Below are 22,302 nucleotides of genomic sequence, written 5' to 3' on the forward strand. Positions count from 1 at the left end.
AGCCCGGCCATACATGGGTCGAAATTCGACCGATTTTTCGTCCGAAAATCAGACCTAAGAATAATGGCCGATTTTTGCTCTGTTAGTGGGTCAATGGCACCGGCTGATTTTCGTGGTTTCTCCCCTTTTCGGTGATCGGGCGTGTTGGAAATTTAATGAAAAACGAACGATTTTCAACTCGATGGTCAAATCGTGCGATCGGTTTTCCGAAAAGAATATGTGCATGAGCCGTGACCTGGAAGGAACAGAAGTTTCGCCTGTTAAATGGGGTGAACTTGGTCAGCCGATTTTCGAAATCATTGATGGCACCATTGGATTATCGAGCAAACGACGTTTTTCGGTTTTCAGACGCAAAATCTTTCGGAATTCGACCCATGTATGGTCTGCATAAGGAAAAGTATTTTTTTTTTGTCTGTATTGTTTTGTTTCTTGTCCTTGGGACACAAGAAGTGAGAAGAAAGCTCTGCCGTGTAATCGTAAATCCCACCAGTTGCCACCAGAAGAGGTGACTCTACTGGACGTCTTCCCTTCACCTCCTGTTCTAGTGACATCTACAGAAAATCGTTCAAAATTCGACCCATGTTTAGCTTGCATAAGGAACAGTAAAGTATTTTTTTTCAGCCTGTATTGTTTTGCTTCTTGTCCTTGTGACACAACAGGAAGGGAGAAGAAAGCTCTGCCGTGTAATCGTAAATCCCACCAGTTGCCACCAGAAGAGGTTTCCCTACTGGACGTCTTCCCTTCACCTCCTGTTCTAGTGACATCTACAAAAAATCGTTTGGAACTCAAACCATGTATGGCCTGCATTAATTGTAAGCAACTCGGTTCCACACGACTGACGTGTCTTGCCTTTATATAAGAAGGGTAATATTCTGGAATTGAGAAACTACAGCCAGCCTAATTTCTGTCACCTGTACATTACGTAAGGATAATATGCAAAAAAATATATTTTGGTGTATATTCCAATATATTATATATATATGTGTATATATATATTTATATATATATAGATATATATATATTTATATATATATCTATATATATATATATTTATATAATATTATATTTTTTATATATAATATATATATTATATATAATATATATATTTTATATATATATATATATATATATAAAATATATTTTCTATATATATGTATATTATATATTGGAATTTACACCAAAATATAAATATATAAGGTGCAGCATCGAATCAGGAATGATAATATATATATATATATATATATATATATATATATATATATATATATATATATATATATATATACTGGATTTACACCAAAATATATTTTACATATATATATATATATATATAAAAAATAATATTATATATATAAATATATAAGGTGCAGCATTGGATCAGGAATGATAATATTTATATATATATATATAATATATAATATATATATATATATATAAATATAATACACATATATATATATATATATATATATATATATACACACACTGGATTTACACCAAAATATATTTTACATATATATATATATATATATATATAAAAAATAATATTATATATATAAATATATAAGGTGCAGCATCGGATCAGGAATGATAATATATATATATATATATATATATATATAATATATAATATATATATATATATAAAATACATATATATATATATATATATACACTGGATTTACACCAAAATATATTTTACATATATATATATATATATATATATAAAAATAATATTATATATATAAATATATAAGGTGCAGCATCGGATCAGGAATGATAATATATATATTATATATAATATATATATATTATTATACACATATATACAGTATATATACAGTATATATATATATATATATATATATATATATATATATATATATATACACTGGATTTACACCAAAATATATTTTATATATATATATATATATATATATATATATATATATAAATAATATTATATATATAAATATATAAGGTGCAGCATCGGGAATGATCAGTAATATGTAACTATATATATATATTTTTTTTTGATAATGGAAACGCTTTTCATTTGGTATATCTGGATTATGGGAAAAGCCTGCAGTACCAGTTCTCATAATAACGTGGTGCAGATGTAGAAGAGTACAAAATAAACTAAAGAGAAAAGAAGAAAAGAGGTGCTGTCTGTATATTTAAGTAAGAAAATGGTTCGCAGACAGAAGTCAAAGGATCAATTAAGTGCCCAGCTATTTTCAATATTTTTGTGACTAATTGGAACAGAAAAAAATGCCGTAATTTTTTTTTTTTTTTTATAAATTCAAAAACGAGTAGAATTATTAAACCTAGAAGGATAAGATGTTAAAAAATGAACAACACGGCAAAATGACAGAAATTTAATGTTGACAAATGTAAGGTTAAGCCCTTAGGCTGTTGTGGTAGCAATACCCCGTCTACATTTAATGGAGTATAGCAAAAGAAAACAGAGCTGGAAAAAGACTTTGGAATAATGGTTAACAGCAAGCTAAGAGGCAGCAACCAAAGCAACAGCTACTAAAGCAAAAAAAAGATTTTAAATAGATTTTATAGGATTATATCCTTAATTATTATAATAAATAATTATGTAAGTATTAGAAAAATATGTTAATTGGGATTCATTGGGATAGCATACTCAAATTAAATAATTATTAAACAATTGCTAAAGTATTAGAAAAATATTTTAATCGGGACTTATTGGGGTAGCATACTCTAATTAAAGAATGATTAAATAATTGTTAAAGTATTAGAAAAATATGTTAATTGCGATTTATTGGGATAGCATACTCAAATTAAATTAAGATTAAATAATTGTTAAAAGTATTAGACAAATATTTTAATTGGGATTTATTTGGATGGCATACTCAAATTAAATTAATATTAAAAAATTATTAAAGTATTAGAAAATTATTTTAATTGGGATTTACTGGGATAGCATACTCACCTTAAATTATTATTAATAATTATTTAAGTATAAGAAAAATATGTTAATTTGTATTTTTCTGGGATAGCATAAATTCAATTATTAATAATTAATTATGCAAGTATTAGAAAAATATGTTAATTGGGACTTATTGGGCTAGCATACTCAATTTAAATATTGATTAAATATTTATTAAGGTATTTGAAACTTTTTTTTAATTGGAATTTATTGGGATAGCATACTCAAATAAATGATTATGAAATTATTATTATTAAAATATTAGAAAGCTATTTTAATTAGAATTTATTGGCATAGCATACTCAAATTAAATGATTATTAAATGATTATTAAAGTATTAGACACATATTTTAATTGGGATTTATTGGGATAGCATACTCAAACTAAAGTACGACTAAATAATTGTTCAAGTATTAGACAAATATTTTAATTGGGATTTATTGGGATGACATACTCAAATTAAATTTAAATAATTATTAAAGTATTGGGAAATTATTTTACTTGGGATTTACTGGGATAGCATAAATTAAATTATTAATAAATAATTATGCAAGTATTAGAAAAATATGGTAATTGGAACTTATTGGGGAAGCATACTCTAATTAAATAATTGTTAAAGTATTAGACAAATATTTTAATTGGGATTTATTGGGATAACATACTCAAATTAAAATACAATTAAATAATTATTAAAGTATTAGAAAAATATTTTAATTGGGATTTATTGGGATAGCATACTCACATTAAATATTGATTAAATATTTATTAATGTATTTGAAACATTTTTTAATTGCAATTTATTGGGATAGCATACTCAAATAAATGATTATGAAATTATTATTAAAATATTAGAAAGCTATTTAAATTAGAATTTATTGGCATACTCAAATTAAATTATTATTAAATGGTTAATAAAGTATTAGAAAAATATTTTAATTGGGCTTCAGTGAATAGTACATAGCTTACTCTAAAACAGAATGCAATTTTCTTTTTGTTTTGTTTTTTATGGAGGGAATGAAAATTGAGATGTTGTCTGTAGCAGCTGAATGCTTGTTTGATCAGTTTCCAAAACTTTTATTATACTAGTATTAAACATTAAATCACATTAAATATACGCACAATTAAAGACAAAGGAGAAATTATGTTTCTTGTCTGTTGATACATTGTATGACTTGCAAAAATAAAAATTCCTTGATTTAAAAAAAAAGACAAAAAAAGAAAAGAGCCCAGATGTATTAAAAAATAAAAAAAACACTCCCTAAACAATCACCTCTTTTCTAAGGATAGAGTAGGACATTTGTGGTTAAGTCATCCTGCTAACAATAATATTATTAAAATAATAATATAATAAATAAATAAATATATATATATATATATATATATATATATATATATATTTATATATTTAATATATTATATATATATATACATACATATATATATATATATATATTTATAAATAAATATATATATATATATTTATAAATATATATATATATATATATAAATATATATATATATATATATATATATATATATATATATATATATATATATATATGTATGTATATATATATATAATATATTAAATATATAAATAAAAATAAAATAATAATAGACATGGAAAAAAAATTCTTTCCTTTTCTAAAACCAATTAAAAAACTGTAAAGGAGAAATCTAGACTCGGATGAACATGACAGCTTGGTATGTGTTGAAAAAGAAAATGGCTCTGTAAATAAAAATTTTCCAAGCTTGGCCCGGAGAATAGTTTACGCAGATGCCGGAGGCCTGACTGGAATGCCAACGTTCAGCACTTGTGTAAAGGGAGCAGGTGGGCACGACTGAATTAACAGAGACACCCATCAAGACTGAGCGGCTCAGCTGCGAGCCCTGAAGGTCAACTGGAAATGTCACCAGAGGGCCCCTGTATGGCTGCCTGACATTACATATCTGACCCGCCAGGCACCTCTCTCTGCCTGCGGCCTCCTGCATGCCATAAATCATCCCCGCAGATTGTTACCGCCTCGTCTCGGCTCTTGACACCAGTGTCTTAAACCTGACACAGGAGGGTTACTCTCCACACTGACACGCTTCAAAACATAGCACAAGGCCTCCATTGACATTTCTGAAGTCGAGGCCTCAGATTAGCCACACTGGGCCTTTTGTTTGCGGTGATAACACGATACCTTAATGCACGTAACCATTCTTTTTTCTTTTATCTAGAGTGGCCAAATCGGGAGGTAATTTACTGCGGCTGATAAACGCGGTCAACAATATTTGTTCTAGGGCTGGGAAGGTCGGAACAGGTGAAGAGCTTGGCGTGCCACCGCGGTGACTGCAGTTGTCACCAAGTGCTGCTGTTATTTCCCATAAGGCAGCGGGGTAAAGTGACCCAGATGTACGGAGATAGGTTGATGAGGCCCCAGGAGGATCTATTTACTAACATGGCAGCAAGGGCAAATGTTTTATGCGAGCGACAGCCACCAAGCAGATATTGGTTTTCCGGAACAGAAAGGCTGACGTATGAATGGTTGTGATGGATCCCTTGTCCATCTTTGTTTGCGCTCGAGGGTAAAATAGTCATATTGGTTTTGCACTGTAAATTTTGTGAGAATGCTGGCAGAGGGTGGCAAAGTCAAGGGACTCTCTTCAACTCAAGTAAGGCACAGCCATCACATCTTCCTCCAAAGGCTGAAGGACTGTAGGAACTCAAGTAAGGCACAGCCGTCACATCTTCCTCCAAAGGCTGAAGGACTGTAGAAACTCAAGTAAGGCACAGCCGTCACATCTTCCTCCAAAGGCTGAAGGACTGTAGGAACTCAAGTAAGGCACAACCATCACATCTTTCTCCGCAGGCTGAAGGACTGTAGGAGCTCAACTGTAGGAACTCAAGAAAGGCACAGCCATCACATCTTCCTCCAAAGGCTGAAGGACTGTAGAAGCTCAACTGTAGGAACTCAAGTAAGGCACAGCCGTCACATCTTCCTCCAAAGGCTGAAGGACTGTAGGAACTCACGTAAGGCACAGCCATCACATCTCTCTCCAAAGGCTGAAGGACTGTAGGAGCTCAACTGTAGGAACTCAAGTAAGGCACAGCCGTCACATCTTCCTCCAAAGGCTGAAGGACTGTAGGAGCTCACGTAAGGCACAGCCATCACATCTCTCTCCAAAGGCTGAAGGACTGTGGGAGCTCAACTGTAGGAACTCAAGTAAGGCACAGCCATCACATCTTCCTCCAAAGGATGAAGGACTGTAGGAGCATCCAGCACACTCTGATTTAATTCTGTAGGCAATTGCCAGCCTCTTATGGGCAAGTGACAAATTTGCTCTAAGCTTTTATGTATATACAGTATGTAATGCATTTTATACAGTATCTGAGTTATAGTTACATAGTTAGTCTGGCTGAAAAAAGACAAACGTCCATCCAGTTCAACCATTAAAAAAAGAAAAAAAAGTTCTAATCCTATACCCACAGTTGATCCAGAGGAAGGCAAAAGAAACCCAGCAAAGCATGATCCAATTTGCTCCTGCAGGGGAAAAAATTCCTTCCTGATCCCCCGAGAGGCAATCGGATATTTCCTGGATCAACTTTACCTATAAATGTTAGTATCCAGTTATATTCCGTGTATCCAAGAAAGAATCCAGTACTTTCCTACAGCAATCCACTGAGCTGGCCAGAACCAACTCTTGAGGGAGTCTATTCCACATTTTCACAGTTCTCACTGTGAAGAAACCTTTCCATGTTTGGAGATTAAATTTATTTTCCTCCAGACGTAAAGAGCACCCCCTTGTCCTCTGTGATGTCCTCTTATGAAGGACTGTTCTATGACAAGTGTAATTTTATAGCCTACGTCCAGAGGGAGGTGTAAAAATTTAACCAGGATTTTATTTTAGCAGACATCGGGGACACCGTTCTCCCAACCCAAGTAAAGGTGTTGGGTGGAGACCTCCATTGACTAAGCCCCGGTGGGTGGGGTGAAATGCATCAGAGTGGCGTGATTTGTGGAGTAGTGCTGGCTAAGGTCACCCAACAACTTTACTACACATGGGTCGGGTTGGGAGAACAGCGTCCCCAATGTCTTCAAGCACTGTTACCACTGGCTAAGTGAGCCAGGATGCCACCTTAGCACTGGCTAAGGTCACCCAACACCTTTACTACACACGGGTCGGGTTGGGAGAATAGCGTCCCCAATGTCTTCAAGCGCTGTTACCACTGGCGGAGTGAGCTAGGACGCCACCTTAGTGCTGGCTAAGGTCACCCAACACCTTTACTACACACGGGTCGGGTTGGGAAAACAGCGTCCCCAAGGTCTTCAAGCACTGTTACCACTGGCTAAGTGAGCCAGGATGCCACCTTAGCATTGGCTAAGGTCACCCAACACCTTTACTACACACGGGTCGGGTTGGGAGAACAACATCCCCAATGTCTTCAAGCACTGTTACCACTGGCTGAGTGAGCTAGGACGCCACCTTAGTGCTGGCTAAGGTCACCCAACACCTTTACTACACACCGGTCGGGTTGGGAAATCAGCGTCCCCAATGTCTTCAAGCACTGTTACCACTGGCTGAGTGAGCCAGTACGCAAGCACCGCCATGTCTGAAGACCAGGGAAAGAGAGCCTTTCCTCTTGCTTGGAGCGGTGCTTCAGGTTTCATTCCAGGATTTTATTTTTGTCTATGACCACATTGGGAAGATTTTCCTTAACTCCATATTCCTGTGACCCCCCATAGAAGAAATGGAGAGTGCACCGGTCATCAGGAAGAAAAGGCACAGACAGCAATAAAACATTTTCTGAACTTCTAACCTTTCCCCAATGTGTTTTGTCTGGGTTCCTGTAGAAAAGACTTCCCATTACTTCCTGTCCCTAATAAGGACACTAAAGGCAATAAAAACCATAGGTTACAACCTTTTCCAAAAAAACAAAAAGTTTTGGCTGGAGCTAGACTTTAAGAAACAGATACAAAACCTCCTGCGCTCAGAGACCCAGATCAGAATTCAGCGGGTAGGACCAAAAAGTTCATCCAATGGCCGATCAAAGGTTGTGCAGCTTAAACACAAGCCTGGGAAAGCCCAATAGAAACTTTTTGTTCTCCATTACAGCTAGACTTTAAGAGTTGGTGCACCTGCTTCATAAACCTGCCATGATTAAGGCTCACAAAACCATTGGAAGGGCAAGGTTTGGAGGACATTGGTATAACAGTTGGCCAACAGGGACAAAAATTGTAAATTAAGCCCTGGGTGTACACTTCACATCTGCGAGAATGCACTGAACAGCTGCCAAGGTAACAGGGCAATAATGCCTCTAAGAAACAAAATTCTCTATAGTCTGATGCGGTGTACAACCAACGTGAACAGACGTACATCATTATCCTGAACACCATCTTTCCATAATCTATACTCCACCTTCGTCTCGAATTATAGGTAACCTTCCTAAAACCTTCATGATATTCCTTCCAATTTTTCTTTTGTGTTTTCTCCAAGGCCTGACTCATCTCCTGAAGCCTTCCTTCTGCTTTCTAAGGGTCACCCCTATACATTCTACCCTTGTCAGTGCCTTTGACCCACTCTGAGCACACGCTCCTCGATCCTTACTCCTGCTCTCGTAAACTCCAGCAATTCCAGCATCTCAGAGCTGGGAGGTGGTGGGAGTCAGGTGACATGACTCAGAGCTGTACAGTAGGAGCAGGATCAGTGAAATCATGGCTCCTCCAAAACCATCACCTTCCCTATTTTTGGCTAACCCCTTAGAAATTGTCAGGAATAAATATTCTTTGGCCTCTTCTTGCTCTCTGTAAATAAGTGCTACCCCCACCTATAGCTGGAATTGACCTAGTTCAAACAATGAATTGATTTATTAAAGGCGCTGGCCTTTTCATTGGACATTCGGGACTTGTAGTGGCCATTTGCAACTGAATTTACTGAATTGGTTAAGTTTGAGTGCAGATCTCAGTTTACATCGAACATATTTATTTGATTAGTGGCGTGACATTATACATTTTTACGACTTAAGCGTAGAAGTCAAGGAATGACCTCATTTTTAGTTGTTGGTAGTCGTGATTTTGAATTCATTACTGTGCTAACCATGGTGACAAATTAATTGCTAATGTGTAGATTGTAAGTGAAGGGCTCTGCTTTGAGTCTTGAGGAACAAAAGGAATAAAACAGAGGAGGCATATCAACCACTAATATTTTACAATGGTAGAAGAAGAAAACAAGCTTCTGGTTGGTTGCTATGACCTACGGGTAGACCACAGATTGGTATCGGAAATTGAAGAGTAGATTGCAATAACAAAAAGTCGTGACGTATGGACTCACTTTCCATTAACATGGACATAAAAAAAACCCTTTATAGATAGAATGTTTTGTTTTTTAAGTGGCAGAAACGGCCATTCCTGAATATGTCTACTTACCAGGTGTAAATAACGCCACAGCTTTCAAGCAGGAGTACTCAGCAGAGTCAACGTGAAGTGCCTTCAGCTTTTCTACTTGTTCCTGAAAGACCCGAATGTGGTCCATGAAAGCCACCACTCTATCAGCAGACATGGGTGAGGCATGGAGCCCGGCCGCCGCCAGCAAGGGCGCCACGTGAAGGGGCATAGAACACTGGGCGGCATTGAGGACGAAGAGCTCACTCCACGTCATACGGAGAAGGGAGACCTGGTCGGAGAGCTGGAAGTCAGGAAAAAAAGGTATGTTCTTGGCCCACTCGATGGCACTGAACAGCAAGCGGGCTGCCAACTCACAGATGTTCTCAATGCCCATGATATTATTGGGCTGCAGGCACTGGGCTCCGTAGCGGGATGTTGGGTATGGCTCTGCCCGTAGGAGCAAGGAGATAAATCCTGTTAGGTACGAATGACCGTTGTAAGGGTCAACGTTGTTCAGAGCATACTGGCCTGGGCTGGTCTGGGGGTGCGACATTCGTCCACGTTGAACTGCTGTGAAGGAAAAGAAAGAGAGTATCACTATTCGAGTCCTGAAGGACATATTTGCAAAACAAAGACAACAAATTTTGCAATGACAATAAACTGTTACGTTTGCTGGCCTGTAGCAGGGGTCTCCAAACTACGGCCCTCCAGCTGTTGAAGTCCTACAAGTCCCATCATGCCTCTGCCTCTGGGAGTCTTGGCTGTGGCTGTCAGAGTCTTGCAAGGCCTCATGGGGCTTGTAGTTCCTCAACACCAGGAGAGCCATAGTTTGGAGACTCGTGGTCAAGAGTATGATTGGATTTCTCTTCTTTCTCTCCTCCAATTGGAAGGCTTAATTGGTTAAGAGCACTGGGCATTGCAGTAAAGCCTGATTGGTTTATAAAGTTCTGTCCCTCTACCAATTAATTCATTTCCATTGGTTAGATTTAGAGCACTGGGCATTGCAGTAAACCCTGATTGGTTTATAAAGTTCTGTCCCTCTACCAATTAATTTGTTTCCTTTGGTTAGATTTAGAGCACTGGGCATTGCAGTAAACCCTGATTGGTTTGTAAAGTTCTGTCCCTCTCTCTACCAATTAATTTGTTTCCATTGGTTAGATGAAGAGCACTGGGTATTGCAGTAAAGCCTGATTGGTTTTTAATGTTTTGCTCCTCCCTCTCCCAGTCTGCTATGCCAATGACTGCAAAAGGCTGGCACATAATAATGGCAATTAAAAAAAAAATATTGAGTTTGTTACATACAAACTCCAGGTGGCTATAAAGGACACCAATCAGTGCAATGTTGTATGCATTAAGAAATCATTTTTTTGTGTTAGTACTTGAATGTAACATAATATCATCCTCTTGCAATTCCCTGTGTAACAGAACTCAAACTGGAAGAGGGAGGGGCAGTGCTGGGAGCCAATGAGGTGATAGTATAGAGAGAGTCGGGTGAGCAAAAAAGAGTACTTCTTCAGTATCCTGTATAAATAGATCCCCCCTTCCCATATCAATGGGACTTTAAAGTCCGAAAAACATATGTTTAAAAATGACAATATTCTTTATTCCAATATCATCATAAAACTTTCTTTTGTTGCAATATTGTCCATTACAGTATATTCATACAAAATCGCGATACATGATACAAATATTACAAAGTTTTACGTGTTTACAGAAGTTGAAGATAACTAACTGACGCGTTTCGGAGACGATGGCTCCTTCTTCAGGGCTAACTTTGTAAAAAACAATGCAGTGTCATATGTAAGTAAAACATACATAAAATATGCTGAAAAAAAATCAAATGGTTGCCACATCAGAAAACAAAACTTCCACACTAGTGGAAGGGGGAGAGGGTCTCCACATCACATTATGGCCATCCAAAACGGACATTGAGATCACCTATACAACGAAGGATGAAAAGACTAAAGGATAGAGGAAAGGATACTCTCTAAAGCTTGAGGATGATCCTCATCAACTGTTCAATCACCCCGATTGTGTTCCAGCCAGCAGGGATCTAAGTGAACCGTGTAAATGGATAAACCAATATCTGACGCACGCCATTTGGAAGATGCATTTGCATTTGGAAAAGATTTTTTTTCAGCATATGTTAAGTGATGTATGTTTTAATTACATATTACTCTGCATTGTTTATAACATTACCCCTGAAGAAGGAGCCATAGTCTCCAAAACGCGTCGGGATTTTTCTTCGAATTCTGTGAATACCCATGTGATCCGATTCTAGTGCGGACCAAAAAAAGGGTCCTGCACCGTTTTTGGTGTGGATACAGTGTGATTTGAACCATGCAAAATGTATGGTTCAAATTGCACTGCACTGAATTCGCATGTGATTTGCCCAGGAATGCAGTGCGGTTCCTGTACGAATCACATGCGATGACAATTGTGCGGTCATGCAACATTGTACCCATATGAAATTTTTATCAATTTTTTCACACAAATAGTGCTTTCTTTTGGTGGTATTTAATTACCACTGGGTGTTTTATTTTTTGTGCTATAAACAAAAATAGGGCAAAAATACTGAAAAAAAAAGTTTTTCTTTGTTTCTATTATACAATTTTGAAAACAGGTATTTGTTCTCCTTCACTAATGTGCGTTGATGAGGCTGCACTGGTGGGCACTGATAGGCAGGTGGCACTGATGAGGTGGCACAGATAGGCAACACTGATGGGCACTGATAAGCAGCACTGATAGGCAGCACTGATGAGGCGGCATTGTTATGCAACAATGATGGGCACAGATAGGCAGCACATTGGCTAAATGGTTAGCACTTCCCCCTGGCAGTACTCGGGTCGTTGGTGCGAATCCCAGCCACGGCACCTCCTGCCTGGAGTTTGCATGTTCTCCCTGTGCCTGCGTGGGTTTCCTCCGGGTTGTCCCTAGTATGTGTATGTATGAATGTGAGTTAGGGACCTTAGATTGTACACCCCTTGAGGGTTAGGGACTGATGTGAATGTACAATATATATGTAAAGTGCTGCGTAAATTGACGGCGCTATATAAGTACCTAAAATAAATAAATACATTTTGAAAAAAAAAAGTTTTTCTTTTTTTCTATTATAAAATTTTGAAAACAGGTAATTGTTCTCCTTCACTAATATGCGTTGATGAGGCTGCACTGATAGGCAGCACTGATAGGTGGCACTGATGAGGTGGCACGGATAGGCAGCACTGATAGGCGGCACTGATGAGGTGGCACTGATAGGCAGCACTGATGGGCACTGACAAGCAACACTGATAGGTGGCACTGATGAGGCGGCACTGTTATGCAACAATGATGGGCACAGATAGGCGACACTGATGAGCAGCACTGATGGGTGACACTGACTGACAGCACTGATGGGCACAGGTGGGCAGCACTGCTAGGCACAGGTGGGTGGCACTGATGGGCACTGGTGGGTGACATTGAGCATCAGGGCACTGATGATCGGTGCCAATCCGTCCTCTGACAATTGCCAATCATTGGCAGTACTTTCCTCACGCTGTGACAGTGTGAGGAAAGTGCAGCCAATAACCGACAACTGCATTTACCGGTGATCTTCTGTGTCATTGGACACGGCTAATCACGAGATAAAAAGCCACCATGAGTGGCCTTTTACCACATCACGTGAACAGCTGTGTCCTTAGGACACAGCGCTCACGGAGATTGCTGGGTGGCGCGCCCCTGGGGACACCAGGGAGGGCGGGTTCCGGGAGGACGTCATATGACGCCCTCCCAGAACTGGCCAGCCGCAGTGAAGCCATCATTCGGATATCTGTGGTTGGCAAGTGGTTAAATAGGAGTCAGTGCACACCTGCCATCATTTTTTAACCCCAAATAAAGTTCAGCTGTTCTAGTCGGTCTTTCCTGACATTTTCTTAGTCGCATCCTACAGCAAAAGCCATGGGCCGCAGAGAGCTTCCAAAGCATCAGAGGGATCTTGTTGTTAAAATGTATCAGTCAGGAGAAGGGTACAAAAAGAGTTTCCAAGGCATTAGATATACCATGGAACACAGTGAAGACAGTCATCATCAAGGGGAGAAAATACGGCGCAACAGTGACGTCATCAACAGTGACATCACCAACAGTGACGTCACCAACAGTGACATCACCAAGAACTGGACGTCCCTCCAAAATGGATGAAAAGACAAGAAGAAAACCGGTCTGGGAGGCGGCCAAGAGGCCTACAGCAACATGAAAGGAGCTGCAGGAATATCTGGCAAGTACTGGCTGTGTGGTCCATGTGACAACAATCTCCCGTGTTCTTCATATCTCTGGGCTATGGGGTGGAGTGACAACAAGGAACCCTTTTCTTACGAAGTAAAACATCCAAGCCCGGATACATTTGGCAAAACCACATCTGAAGTCTCCCAAAAGCATGTGGGAAATGTGTTCTGGTCTGATGAAACCAAGGTTGAACTTTTTGGCCATAATTCCAAAAGATATGTTTGGCACAAAAACAACACTGCACATCACCAAAAGAACACCATACCCACCGTGAAGCATGGTGGTGGCAGCATCATGCTTTGGGGAAGCTGGAATTTGGGCCTTAGTCACGGTAGTGGGAATTATGAACAGTTCCAAACACCAGTCAATATCGGCACAAAACCATCAGGCTTCTGCTAGAAAGCTGAACATGAAGAGGAACTTCATCTTTCAGTATGACAACGACCCAAAGCATACATCCAAATCAACAAAGGAATGGCTTCACCAAAAGAAGATGAACGTTTTGGAATGGCCCAGCCAGAGCCCAGACCTGAATCCGATCGAAGATCTGCGGGGTGATCTGAAGAGGGCTGTGCACAGGAGATGACACGCAATCTGACAGATTTGGAGTGTTTTTGGAAGGAAGAGCGGGCAAATATTGCCAAGTCAAGATATACCATGCTGATAGACTCCTCCCCAAAAAGACTGAGTGCTGGAATCACATCAAAAGGGGCTTCAGCAAAGGATTAGTGTAAGGGTGTGAACACTTATGCAACCAGATTATTTTAGTTTTTTTATTTTTACTTTCCTCCACCTAAAAGATTTCAGTTTGTTGTTCAACTGAGTTGTACAGTTTATAGGTCACATTAAAGGCGGAAAAAAATCTGAAATTATTTATCTTTGTCTCATTTTTTTACATCACAGAAACCTGACATTTTAGGCAGCCTTCACACAGGAGTTTTTGAAGCGTTTGTGCGTTGAAAAAAGTGCCTGAAAAGCTAAAAAAAAATGCTTCCCTATGTATGTGAATGTATATCCATGTATGTTTTCACACTGAGACGTGTAAAAACTCCTGCTTGCAGCATCTTTGGGGCATGTTTTGGGAGTTAAAAAAAATGCCCCAAAAACGCCTCTTCCCATTGAAATCAATGGAAACCGCATGAAAAACCCCTCTGGGAAGCATTTTTGGTGCAGTTTTCAAGTCAGGTGTCCTTTAACCACTTCCCAATGCCCTATAGCAGAAATACTGCTACATGGCGACACGGGTGCGCAAAATCACGCCATTTGCAGCCACGGCTGTCAATCACCGGGTCCCCACCAGTGATTACTCACCGGCACCCAGTGATTTCCGAGGATCTCCAATGGGGAGGAGAACTGTTTTGTTGCCCTGTAAGCTCGGGCACACTGCTTTGGATGGCTGTGCACAGCACAGCCATCCAAAGCAGTGTGATTACAGTGAAGCATACAGACACCGCCCCCTAGTAAAACACTCCCAGCACACAGTTAACCCTTTGATCGCCCCTCATGTTAACCCCTTCCTGCCCAGTGCCATTAGTACAGTGTCAGTGCTTTTTATTAACACTAATCACTGTATTGGTGTCACTGGGGATGTCAGTGGCAGTTAGTTCCCCCCCAGTGTCAGCATGTTTGCCGCAGTCCCGCTATAAGTTGCTGATCGCCGCCATTACTAGTAAAAAAAATGTAAAAATCCCAGTATGTATACCGCCATTTGTAGACGCTATAACTTTCACGTAAACCAATTAATTTACACATATTGGGATTTCTAGCGAAGACACAGAGCAGAATACATTTTGCCCTTAATGTATGAAGAAATTTGATTTTTAAATTTTTTTACTGGACATATTTAATAGCAAAAAGTCCAAAATATTGTTTTATTTTGTCCAAATTGTCTGTCTTTTTTTTTTTTATAGTGCAAAAAATTAAAAACGCACAGGCGATCAAATACCAGCGAAAGAAAGCTCCACTTGTGGGGAAAAAACAGATGTAAATTTCATTTGGGTGCAGCATTGCATGACCGCACAATTTTCCGTTAAAGTAACGCAGCGCTATAACGCAAAAAATGGCCTGGTCAGGAAGGGGGGGAAATCCTCAGGAGGGCAAGGGGTTAATAGCAAACAGTCAAAAATATTGTTTTTTTTTTCTCAAAATAGTCTAAATTTTTCATTTCATTTGGGTGCAGCGTTGCATGACCGCGCAATTGTCCGTTAAAGTAACGCAGTGCTGTAACGCAAAAAATGGCCTCGTCAGGAAGGGGGGGAAATCCTCAGGAGGGCAAGTGGTTAATAGCAAAAAGTCAAAAATATTTTTTTCTCAAAATTGTCAGTCTTCCTTTTTTTTTTATAGTGCAAAAAATTTAAAACGCACATGCGATCCAATACCACTGAATGAAAGCTCTATTTGTGGGGGAAAAAAGGATGTAAATGTCATTTGAGTGCAGCGTTGTATGACTGCGCAATTGTCCATTAAAATAGCGCAGTGCTGTAACGCAAAAAATGGCCTTGTCAGGAAGGGGGGGAAATCCTCAGGAGGGCGAGGGGTTAATAGCAAACAGTCAAAAATATTGTTTTTTTTTCTCACAATTGCCGGTCTTTTTTTTTTTATAGAGCAAAAATTAAAAAGGCACAGGCGATCAAATAACACCAAAAGAAAGCTGAATTTGTGGGGAAAAAAGAACATAAATTTCATTTGGGTGCAGCGTTGCATGACCGCGCAATTGTCCATTAAAGTAACGCAGCGCCGTAACGCAAAAAATGGCCTAGTTGGGAAGAGGGGTAAATCCTGAGGAGGGCGCGGGGTTAGTAGCAAAAAATAAAAAATATTGTTTTTTTCCTCAAAATTGTCAGTCTTTTTTTTTTATAGCGCAAAAAATTTAAGATGCACAGGTGATCCAATACCACCGAAAGAAAGCTTTATTCGTGGGGGAAGAAAGGACGTAAATGTTATTTGGGTGCAACGTTGCATGACCGCGCAATTGTCCGTTAAAGTAACGCAGTGCTGTAACGCAAAAAATGGCCTTGTCATGAAGGGGGGGAAATCCTCAGGAGGGTGAGGGGTTAATAGCAAAAAGTCAAAAATATTGTTTTTTTTCCTCAAAATTGTCAGACTTTTTTTTATAGCACAAAAAATAAAAAAACGCACAGGCGATCCAATACCACCAAAAGAAAGCTCAATTCGCGGGGAAAAAAAGGTCGTAAATTTCATTTGGGTGCAGCATTGCATGACCGCGCAACTCTCTGTTAAAGTAACGCAGTGCTGTAATGCAAAAAATGGCCTGGTCAGGAAGGGGGGTAAATCCTCAGGAGGGCAAGGGGTTAATAGCAGAAAATCTAAAATATTGTTTTTTTTTCTCAAAATTGTCTAAATTTTTCATTTAATTTGGGTGCAGCGTTGCATGACTGTGCAATTGTCCGTTAAAGTAACGCAAAAAAAAAAATGGCCTGGTCAGGAAGGGGGGTAAATCCTCAGGAAGGCAAGGGGTTAATAGCAAAAAGTCAAAAATATAGTTTTTTTTCTCAAAATTGTCAAAATTTTTCATTTCATTTGGGTGCAGCGTTGCATGACTGTGCAATTGTCCATTAAAGTAACGCAAAAAAAAAATGGCCTGGTCAGGAAGGGGGGAGGGGAAATCCTCAGGAGGGCAAGGGGTTAATAGCAAAAAGTCAAAAATATTGTTTTTTTCCTCAAAATTGTCACTTTTTTTCTTTTATAGTGCAAAAAATTTAAAACGCACAGGTGATCCAATACCACCAAAAGAAAGCTCAATTCGCAGGGGAAAAAAGGTAATAAATTTCATTTGGGTGCAGCATTGCATGACCGCGCAATTGTCCATTAAAGTAACGCAGTGCCGTAACGCAAAAAATGGCCTCTTCTAAATTTTTCATTTCATTTGGGTGCAGCTTGCATGACCGCGCAATTGTCCATTAAAGCAACGCAAAAAAATGGCCTGGTCAGGAAAAGGGGGGTAAATCCTCAGGAGGGCGAGGGGTTAATAGCAAAAAGTCAAAAATATTGTTTTTTTTCTCAACATTGTCTAAATTTTTCATTTCATTTGGGTGCAGCGTTGCATGACTGCGCAATTGTCCATTAAAGTAACGCAGTACCGTAACGCAAAAAATGGCCTTGTCAGGAAGAGGGGAAATCCTCAGGAGGGCGAGGGGTTAAAAACGCTCAGAAAGCGCGGCAAAAGCACGGTAAAGACGCCTATGCCTTTTCGCTGTTTTTGCGGCAGATCAGTGTAGACTTTTTATATCCTCTGTATGCAGAAAATAACAAAAAGGAATGAGCTGGCCCTATACAACGTGCAGGAGCGCTGTCAGGGTGATGCAAGGCCATGCATTGCAGCGTGCTGCGTCTGAAAATGATGCATGACCCTTTTTTTTTTTGTGGCGTGTTGCGTTCATTTGAATGGGCAGCCATTATGCCAGGCATGTTAATGTGCAATATAATGCGCACGTACCTAAAAACTCCGCTACGGTTACTGTAATACAGGGGTCTCCAAACGATGGCCCTCCGGGTGTTGAGGAACTGCAAGTCCCATGAGGCCTTGCAAGACTCGCAGAGGCAGAGGCATGATGGGACTTGTAGTACTTCAACAGCTGGAGGGCCGTAGTTTGGAGACCCCTGCGGTGTAATATGACTTAACATTCCAGTATATTGTATACAAGGAATGAAAACGCAGTTTTGGACCGTAAATCGCCGCCTCCGATGATTACCCCGGTCAGCTATGCACGCCTTCACATGTTTCAGCCACCCCAAGCTAAATTCAGAGCTTCTGGAGAAAGGCGACATTTTCCTAGTCGTCCCGTAAACTCCGAGTGTGGGGTTTTTTTTTGTTTTTTTTTTGTTTTTTTTTTCCTATGTAAGTTCTTCGCCATATGCTTGACGTAGCGTGTACCCGGCACAGCGATCATCACATGACCTCCTAAAGCCCTGGAATCCTGTGACGGGAAACAATGACTGCTTCTCCCTAATGACACAAACACATGAACGCGGTTCCCAAAAGATAAAACCACATCGATAATAACGGGAATACCGATCGCTGAGGATTAACACTGCCGTGCCCAAAAAAAAAGAAATTATACTCAGGCCGATAAAATGGATTTCTCCAGGAAAAAGGAGAACGAACCTAACGCACAAGGTGGACCTAACGCCAAAGGATAAAGTAGGGAACGGACAAAACCCGTGTCATTTTTTTTTTCTTCAGTTCCCAAACGTACAAAAAGTGGAGCTTTTACAAATCACTCCGCCCCAAACCGCATGGTGCTGCGTTATTGTGAGGTTTGGCAGCCGCATACATGCTGCATTTGTATAGCCAGGGGTGGGTGGGAGGGGTAGCTGCCTTGGGCGCAATAGTGTACTGTAGGGATGGGGGCGCTTTGCTTTTGTTACAAGGCCGACAGGAGTGACAATGGCATCACCACTCCTGTCAGCCCAGTGCTGGGAGCGACAAGGAGAGGAGAGAGCTGGGACGGGGTGCAGGCTGTGCTCTCACTTCCCCCCCTCCTTCCTGCCAGGGCAGTACTACTGTATTAACAAGCATGCGGTGGTGTTCACAGACACAACAGGAGCTGTACTAGCAGGAAGGGGGAGAAGCACAGCCTGCACCGTCAAGTGCAGAAGCGTCTAGGAGAGAGCTGGGACGGGGTGCAGGCTGTGTTCTCACTCCCCCGCCCCTCCTTCCTGCCAGGGCAGTGCTCCTGTATTAACAAGCATGCGGTGGTGTCCACAGACACAACGGGAGCTGTACTAGCAGGAAGGGGGGGAACACATCCTGTACCGCCGAATGCAGAAGCGACCAGGAGAGAGCTGGGACAGGGTGCAGGCTGTGTTCTCCCTCCCCCCCTCTCCTTTCTGCCTGGGCAATGCTCCTGTATTAATAAGCATGCGGTGGTGTTCACAGACACAACAGGAGCTGTACTAGCAGGAAGGGGGGGGGGCACAGCCTGTACCGTCGAATGCAGAAGCGACCAGGAGAGAGCTGGGACAGGGTGCAGGCTGTGTTCTCACTCCCCCCACCTCCTTTCTGCCTGGGCAATGCTCCTGTATTAATAAGCATGTGGTGGTGTTCACAGACACAACAGGAGCTAAAAGATAAAACCACATTGATAATAATGGGAATACCAATAGCAGGAACTCGCTGAGGATTAACACTACTGTGCCCAAAAAAGAAATTGAACTCAAGCCAATAAAATTGATTTAGCCAGGACAGACACAACAGGAGCTGTACGAGCAGGAAGGAGGTGGGGGGGAACACAGCCTGCACTGCTGAGTGCAGAAGTATACAGTAGAGAGCTGGGATGGGGTGCAGGCTGTGTTCTCACTCCCCCCCCCTCCTTCCAGCTACAGCAGTGATCCTGTATTAAGAAGCTGGCGGTGGTGTTCACAGACACAACAGGAGCTGTACTAGCAAGAAGGAGGTGGTTGGGGGGGGGAGCACAGCTTGCACCGCCGAGTGCAGAAGTGTCCAGGAGAGAGCTGGGACGGGGTGCAGGCTGTATTCTCACTCACCCCCACCTCCTTCCTGCCAGGGCAGTGCTCCTGTATTAACAAGCTAACACGGTGCTCACAGACACAACAGGAGCTGTACTAGCAGGAAGGAGGTGGGGGGAACACAGCCTGCACCGCCGAGTGCAGAAGTGTCCAGTAGAGAGCTGAGATGGGGTGCAGGCTGTGTTCTCACTCCCCCCCCCCTCCTTCCAGCTACAGCAGTGATCCTGTATTAATAAGCTGGCGGCATTGTTCACATACACAACAGGAGCTGTACTAGCAAGAAGGAGGTGGTTGGGGGGGGGAGCACAGCTTGCACCGCCGAGTGCAGAAGTGTCCAGAAGAGAGCTGGGAGTGGAGAGCCATCCACACAAGTGTGTGACCAGTGTTAAAACCAAGCTGCACAGTGATTTTGACAAGCGAGTGACTGCTGGGCATAGGATCCCATGGAACCTGCACATCATGAATGGGGAGGGGGGAGAGGGCTCAGTTTGATATCTTTCCCCTGGGTGCTGGTCGGCACTGTCTCTGATTTCGAGGGACTGTCCCGGATTTTGAGGGACTGTCTCTGATTTCGAAGGACTGTCCTGGATTTCGAGGGACTGTCTCTGATTTTCAAGGGACCGTCGCTGATTTGGAACAAAGTCCCTCTGCCCCTCGCTCCTCCTCATTTGTCCCTCATTTTGGTCTGATCTCTACAGTTGTAAATAAAATGCACTACGCAAAGTGTTTCGCCGCGCTAAACCTTTCAGCCAATTTCTACCTTGTTGCATTTGCACACTTCAAAAGCCAGTTTATTGCCCGGTCATACCGTTTGCGATTTCGGGTGCACTTTGCGAATTGAAATCGCACCTGAAATCGCATCTAATGAAGGTGAATGTCGGTGTCTTAACGTGTGCGGTTTGCTGCAGTGCGATTTCTAAAGCAGTTCTTGCGTGACTTTTCAGCAGTTTTGTTGCGATTTCACAGACACAAAACATAATGCAAATTGCAAGAAATTGTTGAAAAGTCCTGATGAAGTGGGGTTGTCAATAATTATCAGTCACCTTGTGGCACTCTCATCCTTTACATTTTCTTAGGACCGCTCTGGGGACCCACGGGGATACCCTGTATAGTAGACAGTGGAACTAAACCCTCCTATCCTTTACAGTTAAGGAAGCTGCCATCTTAGTCTTAGATTTTAGTCTTTGATCCGCAATTACCATGGTGCTGTATATGCATAAGTTTTGGCACCAGCCATTTGATGGAATGACAGTTCAGTTGAAAACACAAGCAACTGTGACAGTTGTCATTCATGGCATGCCTTCAATGAAATTGATTTGGGAAACAGTAAAGTGGAACTAAACCCTCCGATTCTTCACAGTAAAGGAAGCTGCCATCTGAGCCTCTGTTTGGTCTGCAGTTGCTACAATGCCATACATAGGATCAGCTATGACATCAGCCATTCGATGGCATGACAGTTCTGTTGACAACACAAGCAGCTGAGACAGTTATCATTCATAGCATGCCTTGAATTAAACAATTCTGGAAACAGTTAAAGTGGAACTAAGCCCCCCTATCCTTCACAGCCAAGGAAGCTGCCATCTTGGCCTCTGATTTGCAATTGCCATGGAGCCAAACATATGATAAGTTAAGGCACCAGCTATTTGATGACTTGGCGGTTCAGTTGAGAGCACAAGCAACTGAGACAGTTATCATCCATGACATGCCTTGATTGTTTTGGGAAACACGTCAGTGGGTGTGGCTTGCAGAGAAGCCCTTCCTTACTTTCATCTAACACGAGCTGGTCAGGAGAGTGGTGTCCATCTCACGCCATTGCGCACAATTTCTTGGATGTATACAGGCAAACGCTGGCACCCCGTCTTCTAGGATCAAAGGGAAGAATTTCTCCTCTAGCTTGAGCAGGCGCTCCAAGCTTTGTATAGGAAACTGATAAACCATTGGAAACAAGAGTGTGCAGCGCTAATAGAATTAATAAAATCAAATACATAAGTTGCACAATGGTAGAAGCGACAAAAACTCAGTCCATATTAAATGGTGAGATAAAGTGGTAAGGTGCAATTGTCCAAGCAAACCATGGTCAGAAATATTCGTGACTCTTGTGTTCTTGTGAGCGTACAAATAATGCACTAACCAGATAGCGCATGTGGTGCGCGTGGAGCAATTAAGACCCGCTCCCGGTACTCTGGACTTGTGATATCCGGAAGATGTCATCTACAGGTTTAGCCA

At 40.9% G+C, this 22,302-nt stretch overlaps 1 protein-coding gene across 2 annotated transcripts in view; it reads right to left on the reverse strand.

Annotated features, from left to right (window-relative positions):
• The window catches only part of LOC149443632 (nuclear receptor subfamily 2 group F member 5-like), a 71,414-nt gene that overhangs the window by 7,503 nt on the left and 41,609 nt on the right, over positions 1–22,302 (reverse strand). Inside the window, exon 3 of one of the 2 annotated variants that reach the window (XM_089655502.1) lies at positions 9,370–9,894. In XM_089655502.1, coding sequence (XP_089511628.1) covers positions 9,370–9,894 — 525 coding nt within the window. Of the gene's footprint in view, positions 1–9,369; positions 9,898–22,302 lie in introns of both variants that reach the window. The other variant, XM_089655501.1, reaches the window with a different exon arrangement.

This window comes from Staurois parvus, unplaced genomic scaffold, assembly GCF_062004578.1.
Source record: "Staurois parvus isolate SC_StPar_1 unplaced genomic scaffold, SC_StPar_1.0 ptg000842l, whole genome shotgun sequence".
Taxonomy (NCBI): Eukaryota; Metazoa; Chordata; class Amphibia; order Anura; family Ranidae; genus Staurois; species Staurois parvus.